At 34.6% G+C, this 13,710-nt stretch overlaps 3 protein-coding genes and 1 pseudogene across 9 annotated transcripts; 2 read left to right on the top strand and 2 right to left on the bottom strand.

Annotated features, from left to right (window-relative positions):
- Positions 1-1,368: 1,368 nt before the first annotated feature.
- Positions 1,369-7,350, bottom strand: LOC129809265 (ribosome biogenesis protein NSA2 homolog). Of its 6 annotated transcripts, XR_008752609.1 has the most exons (4): positions 7,229-7,350; positions 3,310-4,028; positions 1,993-2,166; positions 1,369-1,885 (listed from the first exon to the last, which is right to left on the bottom strand). XR_008752609.1 is itself a non-coding variant. In XM_055859080.1 (3 exons), the coding sequence occupies exon 3, from the start codon at positions 5,173-5,175 to the stop codon at positions 4,396-4,398; it is 780 nt and encodes a 259-aa protein (XP_055715055.1). In that variant the 5' UTR covers positions 5,176-5,193; positions 5,345-5,612; positions 7,229-7,308; the 3' UTR covers positions 4,308-4,395. The 6 variants fall into 6 exon arrangements, 4 of the variants coding, with proteins under 4 accessions (XP_055715054.1, XP_055715055.1, XP_055715053.1 ...); XR_008752608.1 differs by having other exon boundaries at positions 1,445-2,166; XM_055859080.1 differs by lacking the exons at positions 1,369-1,885; positions 1,993-2,166; positions 3,310-4,028 and adding exons at positions 4,308-5,193; positions 5,345-5,612 and having other exon boundaries at positions 7,229-7,308.
- Positions 7,351-9,184: 1,834 nt separating this feature from the next.
- On the bottom strand, positions 9,185-10,702 carry LOC129809262 (ubiquinone biosynthesis monooxygenase COQ6, mitochondrial). The gene has a single exon (XM_055859075.1). It carries the CDS (start codon positions 10,700-10,702, stop codon positions 9,284-9,286), a length of 1,419 nt encoding a protein of 472 aa, XP_055715050.1. The 3' UTR covers positions 9,185-9,283.
- A 377-nt stretch (positions 10,703-11,079) lies between these two features.
- Positions 11,080-11,691, top strand: LOC129809264 (uncharacterized; annotated as a pseudogene).
- An 80-nt stretch (positions 11,692-11,771) lies between these two features.
- On the top strand, positions 11,772-12,901 carry LOC129809263 (negative elongation factor B-like). 2 transcript variants are annotated; one of them, XM_055859076.1, is made up of 3 exons: positions 11,772-12,422; positions 12,504-12,633; positions 12,839-12,901. In XM_055859076.1, the coding sequence occupies exons 1-3, from the start codon at positions 12,033-12,035 to the stop codon at positions 12,871-12,873; spliced, it is 555 nt and encodes a 184-aa protein (XP_055715051.1). In that variant the 5' UTR covers positions 11,772-12,032; the 3' UTR covers positions 12,874-12,901. The 2 variants fall into 2 exon arrangements, with proteins under 2 accessions (XP_055715051.1, XP_055715052.1); XM_055859077.1 differs by lacking the exon at positions 12,839-12,901 and adding an exon at positions 12,717-12,781 and having other exon boundaries at positions 11,773-12,422.
- Positions 12,902-13,710: the final 809 nt, after the last annotated feature.

Here is a 13,710-nt window from a genome sequence, read left to right as displayed (position 1 = left end):
CTAACGAACCAAGCTTTCCAATAATAGTTCACTCATCCAATTATGTTCATCAGGAGCTGAGATATACCACTCCAAACTTTTTACCTCTTCTACTGACAGAATATATGATCTCATCTAATATATATATATATAATATGCTCCTTCTCCTCCTTTACTTGTCCTAGTGGTCCTAGTACAGTAGACTCTCGCTAATTCGGCTCTTTTAAGATCGGGCTACTTTTTAATTCGGGCGGCAGTTAAATTCGAAAATAGTTTGTTGACATTTTTCAAGTTCGATTATCATTATCAAATGAAGCAAATATGCTCAAATTTGTCATGATTTATTTTAGTTTTGATGTGATTTTGCATTATTAAGTGGTTTTCATGCAATTTTAATAGCAATGAGCATGTAAATTCAATATGAGTATGCAAATGAACAAAAAGTCGTTGCATTCCAAAAACACTTGTCGCCCGAATTTCTCTCTAATTCAGTTGACATTTCGGTCCCAAATGCCCGAATTTGAGAGAGTACTGTAATAATATAAGTAATAATCCGTGTTTCTTTTAATTCAAATTAATCTACTGACCGAGCATCTGCTATTTTTTGTTCTAGTTACAACACCACCAAAAAAGATATTGCTTCCAAATGCACGTCTAGTGGAATTGCATTGTGTGCCACAGGCTGTCATACATTTTGGTCTAGAAAAGAACAACTCCTGTAAGAGTTTTCTTAAAAAGGATCTCCTACAAAATTTAACATCACCCGATGCTGCAATTCTGCACGCTATGAAAAGTCGTGGTTTGCCGCTGCCAAAATGCTTACCAGAAAAACAAACAGTATGTGATGATGATCAGGAGATGTTAAATGTAATTAATCAAGAAAACTCAATTCATAATGCAAACTCAAAACAAGCAGCTGTGCCAGATAATTTTCAAAAGTCATCCGCCAATTGCAGTCGCAACGTTCCAAAATGGTTTAAAATTTCTAAATATAAATAAACTTGACTTTTAAGTAGTAATATTTTACAAGTTTTTACTGTTTGTTTAAACTTTAAACCTAGGACACCACGAATGGAATAAGTTACAAGAATAAATTTTCAAGTAAAAATCTTCGTATCCTTTCACTAGTCTTTTTTCATGAAAAACGTGAGATAAATTAAACTTTTTGAGAAAAAAATATAATTACAATACGTATCATTTTATGGACTTGTGTGGAAAGTTAAATACACACACAACATTCGTTATAAAAGAGCATTTAGAATTCCAGAGCTTTGTCAGTATATGTTAGAATTACCGCCTCAGTGCTTTACGGGCATAGGAGGGAAAGAGTAGTGATTAACTCTACATTATATGCAAAAACAGATGAAAAATGCCCATAAGTGGTTTCTGTTGTCTGATACAAAGTTAATGTTTAGCCGACATTCTTGTGAATGTAATATCCTCTCCCATTATCTTAGAATTGCAGTCACAACTTTGAAAAGTTTTACTTGATAAATTTATACATTTCACAATTCGACTCAACACAGGACATAATCTCTAGTAGACTGAAATCAATTTTTAAGAACTTCAGAGGGAAAAGACAATCGACTTTACTCATCAAAATTTCAATCAATATATAATTTTCCCTGTGACAAGTTTTGTGGGAAAATTTTGGTTAGTTGATCTGTTAATTTGGTTAATTAAAATCTCATTTTCTAATAAAATCTAAAACAATTTTACTAAAAACTACACTTAAAAAGTAAGCTGTTTCGGAATCAACTAAATCATATAAAAATAATAGTAATATTCTTGAATATCAATAAATGCAAATCTGTTTTTCTTGTTTTTGTTTTGACAATAACAATAATAAGTGGTGGTTCATTAAATATTCAATACTAAATAATAATGTGATCAGAACTATAAAAGCCTTGAAATAAAAAGAAAAATATGTATGAACGATATGCCTTGGGCTGTATAAATCTTAATTTGGTTTATTGGATATGAATAAATCTTTTAACATTATATGCTACTTACTTTAGTAAGATTAGCTATTTTTTACGTAAATCACTCTGGTGACCATAATTTAAATGTTCGATCATACGATGTTGTAGCAATATATTGTGAATTTGGAGAAATATCTACACTCATGACTTTACTATCGGGTCCAGAAAGAGTTTTCAGTGGTTGCCATGTTCTATTCGACCAAATCTGAAAAAAGTATAGACATAATGAATTTGTTAAACACCATAAGGATGTACACAAAATATAATATAGGGGACAACCGGCATGCTTGAGACTCGTTTTTTTAATTTGACTCTAACTATAAGAACTCAGAAAATTCGACGCGTTTTGACTACTTTTAGGGCGTTAAAATCGCAATTTTAATTTCCACGGTTAACGGTACTTTATAGAATGTTCTAAATAGCATATTCAGATTCTCCGGAAAATTTTAACTTGTTACCTAGAAAATTCGACGCATTTTGACCACTTTTAGGGCGTTAAAATGGCAATTTTAATTTCCACGGTTAACGGTAATTTATAGAATGTTCTAAATAGCATGTTCAGATTCCCCGGAAAATTTTAAATTGTTACCTAGAATATTCGACGCGTTTTGACCACTTTTAGAGCGTTAAAATGGCAATTTTAATTTCCACGGTTAACGGTACTTTATAGAATGTTCTAAATAGCATATTCAGATTCCCCGGAAAATTTTAACTTGTTACCTAGAATATTCGACGCGTTTTGACCACTTTTAGGGCGTTAAAATCGCGATTTTAATTTCCACGGTACCTTATAGAATGTTCTAAATAGCATATTCAGATTCCCCGGAAAATTTTAACTTGTTACCTAGAAAATTCGACGCGTTTTGACCACTTTTAGGGCGTTAAAATCGCAATTTTAATTTCCACGGTTAACGGTACTTTATAGATTGTTCTAAATAGCATATTCAGATTCCCGGAAAATTTTAACTTGTTACCTAGAAAATTCGACGCGTTTTGACCACTTTTGGAAAGTTGAAATTTTTGAAAAATATAAAATTTTTGAAAGAAATTACTGTTTTAGAAATTTTCTAACTGCAATTCGGGAAGTTTCATTACCAATATTTTATAGATATATTTGTAGTGAATAATTAAAAAAAAAAATCTCAAATAATATTACAACAGCTAATAAAATTTGAATGATATGTGCAAGAGATCATAGGGCAAACTATTAGAATTATATTGAAGTAATTCCGTTATCTTAAATAAAATAATAAAATAAAAATATAAACCGTAATAATTGCTTGTAGAAAATAATTTTCATGACAAAAAATTATAATTGCAAAATATGATTATCATGCAAAAATTATACCTGTCGTGGTTTCCCCACTTGAGTGTTTGGAGTGTATCCTGGCGGGAGGCGTATGTGCAAAAGATACAGTCCTTGCGGCTTTATAGATTCCAAGGTGCTCTTAGTAGTAAAGATAGTAGTTGTGGAAAAATAAAATCTTACACCAGACTGGGTTACAGCTATCAAGTGTAAGTGTGGACTGTCATCAAGGTTCAGTGGGCATATTGCTGTGATATTTTTTAAAAATTGTTGGGTCTACAGTCTTTACCATGTTCACTGCTGCTTGAATAATTTCACGATGTGTTACTCTCCTACTCGTCGAATATTATCATTGCATTCCATTTCCCATGCTTCGATTGCTCCTTTTTCAAATAGCACGTACAACATCTGTCGGCTATTATCTATAGCGATATGTGCCACTGCATAATTTTAAGAAATCCTGGGACCATGTACGATACTAGGATTTGTGAGTGGTTGACCTTCTTGCATCGACGTTGAATAATTCTTCTTCGTACGCTTCTTAGCACCACCACGAAGGCGAAGCACAAGATGCAGCGTTGACTCTTTCTGAATTTTGTAATCAGAGAGGGTACGTGCATCTTCTAATTGCTTTCCAGCAAAAATTAAACGTTGCTGATCTGGTGGGATGCCCTGAATCTTAGCTTTAACATTTTCGATGGTATCAGAAGGCTCCACCTCGAAGGTGATTGTTTTTCCCGTGTTTTCACGAAGATTTGCATCTGTAAGAAAATAAAAATTGAATAAAAATAATAAATATTCATAATAAATACAGTAGACTCTCGCTCAATCGGCTCTTTCTCAATCGGGCGACAAATTTTGTTGACAATTTTCACGTTTAATTATGAAGCTAATTTGCTCAAATTCGCTGTAGTTCTTCCTATTTTATCGTGATTCTTTATAATTGAGCGCTTTTTGTGGAATTTACAAAGGCTTTGACGCTCAATTCTATCGCTAAACCGGATGACATTTTGCCCCATATTCCCGATTGAGAGAAAGTCTACTGTATTACAATTTTTTATTCAATCATTAGTAAAATGCAATATTTTTTTCCCCAAATTTATTAAAGCTGAAGTTTGATATCAGAATTTACACTAATAATATAGCATTAATACATCCATCGTTCTCCGGATTGTTTGTAACTTGTGCATATTTTCCCCATACAACTTTTCCTGTCTGCGTAACAAGGCCAAGTTCCGAAATGTTAACTTCAATCACCGTTCCTTTAGTGATTACTCCTAAGCTCGTAAACATTGGCGAGCTTGGATTTTTCTTTACGCCAATAATTGGTAGGTAAAATGTGGCTTTAAGTTCCGGGTGTGTCACATGAGCTTTCTTAAATCTCAATGCCATTGGTCTAATGAATCTCTCGAATTTTGGTGGTTTCCGTGTAAAATCTTCAGCTACAAAAGTTGCCTTTGTCACCATTCTCTTCCAAGCTTTCCTTTTTGTCTTTCCAGATTTCAGTACTTTGAAAACTTCAGCATTACTCTGAGCACGAACTTTAGGTATGGGAACATCCCATTTTCCAGCTTTTTCCTTTCGTTTTTGTTTTATCATATTGGATAACACCTTGGCAGTAGATTGATTTCCACGATCGAGTAAATATTGGGGATGAGCTCCACTTTTTACTTGGTCTGCATGTTTCTGTACCTTCTTTTCTTCATGAGCTTGAATTTTCTTCTTCACATGAATTTTTTCATTTCGGCGTTCCTTATTAAATAACTTTGCTTTAATGCCTCTCAGCATTTTGGCTTTCTTAGCACGTCTTTTGGGTTCACGAGCTTCCTTCTTCCGTTTTCTCTCCTCATAATCCAACCGACGACCGTGCAATTTGGCATGTCGCTCAATATATTCATTCTGAGGCATTTTTCAAATTTTTAGTTTCTAGAAAATAATACATAAAAATAGATTATTTCAAATTAAACTATCCAGAGAATTAAACGATATTAAAATTTGTGTTTGAGTAGAAGACCCACTCTCTATTCTCTTGAATATGACAGTTCATTGAAAATTTAGACTTCTATTTTTCACTTACCACGAATATAAACACATGTTTGTCATATGTACATATGACATATGTACATATACAGTAGACTCTCTCTCAATCGGAGCAGCCTGAAATACGTACCAATTTGACAGTAGGGGAAAGTCGCCGTCTGCCTTTAAATGCAGCAGCCTTCAAATGTTGCGATTTTTTCGTTGTTCTCAAAAGCATAAATTATATTCTATTAACTATTAGGTAGCTATCCATCATCCTCACAAATCATCAAAAAATGGAGAGCCTAGCTCCTATTTCCTAGATGCTAAATCAAAAAAAAAATGAAAATGAGCTCTAAACTGTAATTTTGATGTTCCACAAATCATGTGATTTTTCATAGAAAAAACAATATACAGTAGAGTCTCGCTATAAGCCATCGCTCTATAGTCCACAATTTATCGACCGTTGATTTCAAAACACTGATTTTAAGTTAGGTTATGTTTTTTAGTACGCGACATGAAATTTTGTCATAATTATTTTAATATTTTTGGCAAACTTTATTAAGTAGATGTGATAATTGTGATCCACAATGAAGAGAGCAAAGACAAGTACCACAATCGCAAAGAAAGTGGAAGCCGTCGAGCAATTTCAATACTAAAAATCGTTGATAATTTTAAAAAATTACATGGACTATAGTGCGACCCAAGTGTCAAATTTGAAACCAAATACAGTAGACTCTTCGATATCCAGCACTTGGTTATCCGGGTGACAGCTGCCAAACACTGGCGGTTGATGTATTCAAAATTATTTTTACTAAACATGAAGTTTGTCCAGAGTGAATTAAAGTATTATTAACATTGTATCGAAGTTTTTAATACATAATTGTGATAAAAAATGAAACATAAGCACACCATGAAGAAAATTCTCTTTTTCTTTGTCAGACAGAAAATAAATTCACACAGCACAAAATAGAAAAACCGTTGATCATTCAAAAAACCTAAATGTCATTTTGTCCCCCAGTCAGCCGGATAACGAAGAGTCTACTGTATGGACTATAGCGAGACTCTACTGTATTTCTGTTGAAAACTAAGTAATTCCCTCTTCATATCCCATTTTTTCTCAGTGTATTAACGGTCAAATTTAAAATTTGGTACTTGTCAAATTGGTACGCAGTTCAGCTTGCTCTCAATCGGGAATATGGGGCAAAATGTCATCCGGTTTAACGATAGAATTGAGTGACAAAGCCTTTGTAAATTTCAAAAAAGCGCTCAATTATAAAGAAACACAATAAAATAGGAAGAACTATACAGCGAATTTGAGCGAATTATGCCCAATGCACAATAACTTTTGTTTCGTAAACATGTTTTTGACATTTCAATGAGAGTGAATGAAACAAAAATCTAGTTATCTCGTTTTCTTCCATAGGAAATTTTGAAAACATATTTACAAACAAAAGTTATTGTGCGTTGAGCATTAGCTTCATAAAAACGTGAAAATCGTCAACAAAATTTGTCGCCCGATTGAAAAAGAGCCGATTGAGTGAGAGTCTACTGTATTCACAAAATAATTATATATATGAATTGAGATCAGGGAGTCTTCCACATTTTTTAAATTAGTTTTACACAATATTCTTCTATTAAAGCACATCATTTAAATTGTTCTTCCAAAATTGTGCTACTTCCAGTACAATTTAAATAATTGATAAAAGTAAAAAGATCGCAAAAAATTGTAGCATAAGTTTACAATAATGCCGCTCGACCATGAGATTGCTGTTTTAAATTTTTGTCTATCAACTTCGAAATTACTATAATTTTCTTTTTTCTTTTCTTTTTTAAGTGTTACTTTCAATACTTTTAGAAAACCTTTTAGAAACTTTTTTCCAAAAAATATTGTTTTTTCATCGCATATAGATACAAAATTCCGACTATTAAAATAACTCACCTTGCTTGTGTGAAGCACGACGTAAAAGGAAGTTCAATTGACAATAGAAATAGCAAGCCGTCATTTAAAATTGCATGTCTGTAGCAGAAGTTGCTTGCAAGTATTCCGATTTTGTCAAAATGTCGTAGCCCCATAGCAAAAGAAAGCGGAATAGGAATAACAAGCGAAAAAATCCTCGGAATTTTCCACTATTTGCCTTAAAAAATTCCATAGGAATTTTCCATAATAGGTTCCAAGGAAAATTTAATGGATTTATGCTGGATTTTTCATATAGAATACATCCATGGAAATGCTCGTGGAATTTATGTGGATTTTTCCACCAAAATAAAATGGAGAAAAAATGAAGCTGTCACATGCACCTCGTGATTTTACTTCCGAATATTAAAGAAATAGCAAATATTACGAGGATTATAATATGTTTTACTAAATCAGCAATAACGAATTAACACTTTAAGGCAATAAAAAAATATTTTGTAAAAAAAATATTTTTTTCGAAAATATTTATTATTTAGCATAAAAACAGTATTATTTTAGGTTGGCGACCTATTTAATGTAATCACTTCATTATTATCTACACGAAACGCAGTGTCGCATAACTAATTATATTATAATTGCCACATGAATCACTAGAAATGTTTGCGGAAGGTTTGGAAACAAATTCTAAAAGTTGCCGCAACACCATTTTATTTGTTTGACATTTCAGAAAACTAGTGGAAAAATCCATATAAAACACTATGGAAAGATAGTGGAAATTTCCATATGTTTTTTCCAGCTTATCCCGCGGACGTTTCACGTGTGAGTTTCAATATAAATCTTCCGCGGAATACCGCGGAATTTAACGCTGGAATTCCAGCATGTCATACTAGTAAATTCCATGGAGCACTATGATTTCCATGGAATTTCCGGCTTTAAATTCCATGGAAAACTTAGTGGAATTTTAGCGTCAAATTCCAGCGAATTTAGCCATTTGGACGCAAGTTTTCCATTGGAATTCTTGCGGAATTTTGCTATGGGGAGGGTAGAGTAAGTACTTTTCGCCACCTTAAGGTTTGACACCCTTATAATTCTTACAATTTTTGTCGAAATAAAATGAAATTTTGTGTACAAGGGCTTTGAAGCATTGTCTCGCTATTAAACCAGGAGACTTTCCGGGAACTTTTGAGTATCTGGTTGGAAAAGTACATTTCCTGCAACAATGCATGTTTCAGTACTTTTCGCCACCTTGTAAGCACTTTTTCGCCACTTGTTTTAATTTATTTTTGAAACAGCAGCTTTCGAAAATCCCCAAAAGTGTACGGCACAGTACTTTTCTTATTTAATACCGATATTGACAATTATTAGAGTATTTCGAATGATTTTTTGCACATTTTTTATTTGCGACAAAAATCAATTGAAAATTACGCCTGTTTCAACTAAATTCCGCGAGGAGCGCTACTTGTAAAATGCTTGGAAAAAATGAGTGGCGAAAAGTACTTACACAACCAAAGAAAGTAAGCCATATTTCACCACATCCGTATTTCTTTATTTTTTTTTGGAAAACATTGTTAAAAATTGATATTAGAACAAATCTTAGTTAATAACGGATTGACTTTCAGTGAAAAAATATCGAATACTGTAATGGAAAACATAAAATAATGCAAGACAATTTGTCTGAGCGTTGACAAGTTTATTAAGAACTCCATATTTTTTTTGGTGACTGTTTTCCTTGTCGACAATTTCTTTAATTAACTTGCAAATAATCTAGTCAGTGGAGCATCTGATATGGTTTTCTGATTCATTTGGCTAGAGGTCACAAAATAACACTCATTTCGTAGTTCCATCGAACTCATAATTTTCTTAAAATGTGATTTTAATTTAGGTGGCGAAAAAGGGCTTACTGGCGAAAAAGTACTGACTCTACCCTATCCGGGATAAAAGAAGTTTGTGTGTCATGGGAAGGGTAGTGGTTTTAAAGAATTTTGTTTTTAATACCATTTTAATTCAATCATTTAATAAAATACATGTTTATAGTATTCCACTTTCTTTTTTTTTTTTGTTATAGTCTGAATATCGTCATTAATGCATTGCTTGCTTTATAAAGAATTTCTTTAGAAGGGAAAAAGAATGTGTTATCTGTAGGCCAATGCTTCTCATGAGTACTACAGGAGTTAAATCTGTACAGTAGAGTCTTTGTAATGCATGAATACCCAATATCACGGGTACATTATGTAAAAGTCTCTCTTTTTCATATTGTAATAAATATCCCGGATTATTAATCTTCGCACCATTACACACAGCGCCTTCAAGCACAGTCGTAAGGCTTTTTATATCACCAAATCCCAAATTTACGCCTTGACCAGCTAATGGATGAATTCTATGAGCAGCATCGCCAATTAAAACCATTCCATTTTTGACATATGAAGATGCATGAGAAAGTCCAAGGGGAAAAACAGCCCTTGAATTGGTCATAATTCTAATTACCTTCGGTGGAGTTTGTTTTTTTGTCAAAGTAGTAGTTGGCAATAATTTTAGACTTTTTATTATCGATGAGAATGCAAAATTGAATGAATAATGCATTTGTCTATTAAAGGCCTCATTCACTTTTCCAGTAAAGTCTTCAGGGGTCATTTTAATTAATTTTTTTGTTTCTTCAGTTGTCGTAGACCACACCAATGAACTAAGAGTATCCGTGAGAGGCAAGAGTGCTATTGGACCTGTTAGAAGGAATCTTTGCCAAGCAGTTGCATTTCCATCTTTTTTACTTTCTACTTCAAGTGTTGCAACAATTCCTAATTGCTTGTAAGATATGTCAAATGTATTGACGTTCATATTGTGTCTCACGATAGATTTTGCCCCATCAGCTCCTACTAGTAAATTGCATGAAAATGTTTCTCCGTCTTTAAGTGTTACTGCAATTGTAGATTTTTCCGTATTAGTAGATATTTTTTCAATTTTTGAAGCATAATTAATTTCAATATTTGACATATTTTTCAATGTTTTAAGAACAGATTCCATAATCAAGTCGTTTTCCACAATAAAAGCCAAATCATTATTTGTATCTTCTTCATTGAATGTTATGAAAGTATCTGATATTGCATCCCAAACTTGCATTCGTTTGACGGTCTTAAATCGTGCAGAAGTAATATGATTCCATGCACCAATTGATTTCAGTAAATCAACTGAACTCTGATTGAGTGCGGACACCCTATTGGAGTAATTTGAACTAGAGAATGGTTTAGATTTTTCAGATGCCTCTAATAGAAGTACTGAGAGTTCAGAAAGATAGTCATTCTTGCCAATTGCACTAGCTAATGTTGTTCCTATCATTCCTCCGCCAATAATCACCACGTCATAATGATTTTTGCACAATTGCTTTGTCGGTTTCTTCGCAACATTATTGGTAAACGATTCATCAGAAGCAAAACAACGTATCTTATATAATAATGCACTTTTTAGGCGATTATTAAAAAGGATCTTGACTCTTCGCCCTAACATATTATATACACAAATAATGACACTACAGTAATAATTGGTTTTAAATGCAGGAAACAAACAATTTAATTTTATGGAGTCCTGATTGCGACCACATCAGGCTGCGTACGGCTGTCAAGAGACGTCCGGCCCCTACAAAAAATTAAAGAAAAGAAGCAAGACCGGAAGCTGTTTTTCTTTGAATCTCCACGGAAGAAACCAGACAAATCGTGGATTTTTCTGCTAGTTTTACGCCTATTCGCTTGTAGGAATCTTTTCTAACCTAAAAAATATTCAGTGCGCGACCGGATATTTTGCAAAACTTGTTTTGGGACAAAAGTTTTTTGTCCCAAAAAAAGAAACAAACGTAAACAAAAGATTTCCTGGAAAACTGGCCAGAAATGGGGGATAGATACAACATACACAGTCAATTGGAGCATCTCCAAAGCAAATACATTGGTACAGGTCACAGTGATACCACAAAATACGAGTGGCTCACAAATCAACACAGTAAGTTGCATGCCGGAAATCCTAGCCTGCTTAAAATAATTTTTGTTTTTTTTTTTGCTTTCAGGAGACTCTCTGGCCAGCTCATGGGTCACTACGATCTTCTTAGCTACTTTGCTATCGCAGAAAATGAATCAAAGGCGCGAGTGAGGTTCAATCTTATGGAGAGGATGCTGCAACGGCCTTGGAGTTTTCTCACGAACTTCCTTATTTCCCAGCACCACATCCGGCTTCGATGCATCTTCTTCTTCCACCTCGCACCTCTCCACGTCACTGTCGCTGGAGTTCCAGCCTTGATTTTAGGCTTCTTCGACATCTTCATTTTCTTCTGGACTGCTTTTTTCTCTGGCACTGGGGATTTTTCTTCCGACAGTGGACGCTTTCGAGTTAGCTCTGCAATCTTCTCAGGGGCCTGTTCTGTTCATTTTCCTGCATTTATTTTAATTTTTCTCAGTGTTTTTAGCTTAGATACAAAAAATATTGAATATTGCAACGGTTTTTTTTAGCCAAGACACAAACCTACATTTAGCTGGCCTTCGGCCAGCTAATTGTAAAAAGCCTTGTAATTCTGAGCTCCTGTTCATGAGCCATGTCTCTCTGTCCATTTCTGTGCCTTTGGTGGAGCGTAGGAGGATTTCTGGGTATGGGAGTGTGCCCATGTCGCCTCCGGAGAAGGAGTTGAAGAGGATGGCACCTGTGCAGAGGATCGTGAGGTCGAATTCCTACACATTGGAGACTCCAAGTCCGCATCTTGCTGACCTGCTGAAGAAGAGTTCAGCAAGAAGAAACTGAAAAAGCAACAGAGATTTAAGGAATTGGAAGCTGAGCGTGAGACGGAGAAGAACAAATGGTTGGCTTTTACGACAAAAAGCGCCATTTGGATGCATGTATACGTGAGAAAAATGTTGATATCAAGCGATCACGGGAGCTACAAGGTTTCTTAGACAATATTAAGAGAGGTCAAGAACAAGTACTTGGGGATCTATCAATGACCTTATGTGATCCCTATTCCATCAACTTCTTAGCAACATCTGCAATCAAAATTCTACAGCACCTTATTAACAATGAGGGTTTGGCCAGAGATAATACCATTTTAATTCTCTTACTGAGAATCCTTGCCCTAGGACTTAGTGCATGGGTCATGATCGATTCCCAGGAATTTAAGGAGCCAAAATTAGATAGCCAGGTTGTGACAAAATTCTTACCAGCTCTCATGTCTCTGATAGTGGATGATCAGGTAAAAAATAATTGAGCCTTTTAATTTCATATATGTATATAAAATTCTTAATAATATTATTAATGTTTATTGTATTACTAGGTACGACATTTAACAGCTCGTCTTCCCCCAGACGAGCGCGAAAGTGCTATTACAACAATTGAACACTCTGGTCCAGCTCCAGATGCTGTGGAAGCGTATATACAAGAGAGTACAGTGGCATCTATATTAGGTATGTACTATACATTGCACACTGCTCGTCAGAAAGATCGGGTTGGCATTTTACGTGTCTTGACTATTCTTGCATGTTGTAAGGATGATCGAGCATATGAAGATCCCTTTCTTCATTCTCTTATTGCCCTACTAATTCCAATGGCTGAAGAATTTACCGCCGAAGATTTTTGCACAGGACTTTTTGATGAATTTCTCTTTGCTAGACTCACAAGAGACAATGTTACGCGACACATGCTAAAGTTATTGTGGTACATCCATCTCAAATTACCAGCTGCGCGTCTCCAAACACTTCTCAAGGCACTCCAGCCATCCTCTCAGCACCATGAAAACGTACACAAATTATATGACAATCTACAAACACGGATTGGGCTGGCAATTCAGGAAAATATCGCGTCAGAGACTATAGATATTGACTATGATTCACCTCTAAAAAGTATTCCTACGCCAAAGCCTTCCTACGCCAAAGAGATGTGTATCTTAAATTTTGATATTTAGTGAATCTAGTTATAGAGAAAATTTGTCATTCGTTTGTGAATTATAGTAGGCTATGCATTAGTGAAAAAACAATTTTCTGTAAAGTTTATAGCGTTCATAATGTCGCACTACAGTTTGATACTACAAGATGGGACCGTTCTTCATGGCGAAAGCGTTGATCAGCGTGGGATGTAGACGGAGAATTTTTTTTTACCACAGCCATGGTGGCTTATCCGGATCAGAATCTGAATCCGGTCTGAACTAATCCACCGAAGTTTGTGGGCACCGGATTGGAAGAACTGAAAGTTCCTGGACAAGCTTATCTTCGTGATGCACTCACTTCTTGTACAGACCCCCTAAAAGCCATTGAGAATTTTCAATTAGAAAATGGTGAGTAAATGTGACGCACTCTTATATTGTATTATTAAAGACTTGTGGCAGTTTTGTTATCCTTCTGAATCCTAAATGACATAATACAAATCAGGACAATAAAATTGTAGTAATATAGAATAAAATGATTTTTTAGGCATCCTATTACCATCTCTTCGCCCAATGTTACCTCTACTTGACCTTCATGGAGTACGGCGGCTGGATTTTCATA

Source organism: Phlebotomus papatasi, unplaced genomic scaffold, assembly GCF_024763615.1.
Source record: "Phlebotomus papatasi isolate M1 unplaced genomic scaffold, Ppap_2.1 HiC_scaffold_539, whole genome shotgun sequence".
NCBI lineage: Eukaryota > Metazoa > Arthropoda > Insecta > Diptera > Psychodidae > Phlebotomus > Phlebotomus papatasi.
This window is presented reverse-complemented; position numbering and strand designations above follow the sequence as displayed.

Excerpts from the sequence above, each read along its gene's own strand:
- LOC129809265 (XM_055859079.1), bottom strand. The coding sequence starts at position 5,175 with ATGCCTCAGAATGAATATATTGAGCGACATGCCAAATTGCACGGTCGT.
- LOC129809262 (XM_055859075.1), bottom strand. The coding sequence starts at position 10,702 with ATGTTAGGGCGAAGAGTCAAGATCCTTTTTAATAATCGCCTAAAAAGT.
- LOC129809263 (XM_055859076.1), top strand. The coding sequence starts at position 12,033 with ATGGTTGGCTTTTACGACAAAAAGCGCCATTTGGATGCATGTATACGT. Across the intron at positions 12,423-12,503 it reads CTCTGATAGTGGATGATCAG|GTACGACATTTAACAGCTCG; the intron begins GTAAAAAATAAT and ends TTGTATTACTAG. Across the intron at positions 12,634-12,838 it reads TACAGTGGCATCTATATTAG|ACTCACAAGAGACAATGTTA; the intron begins GTATGTACTATA and ends TCTCTTTGCTAG.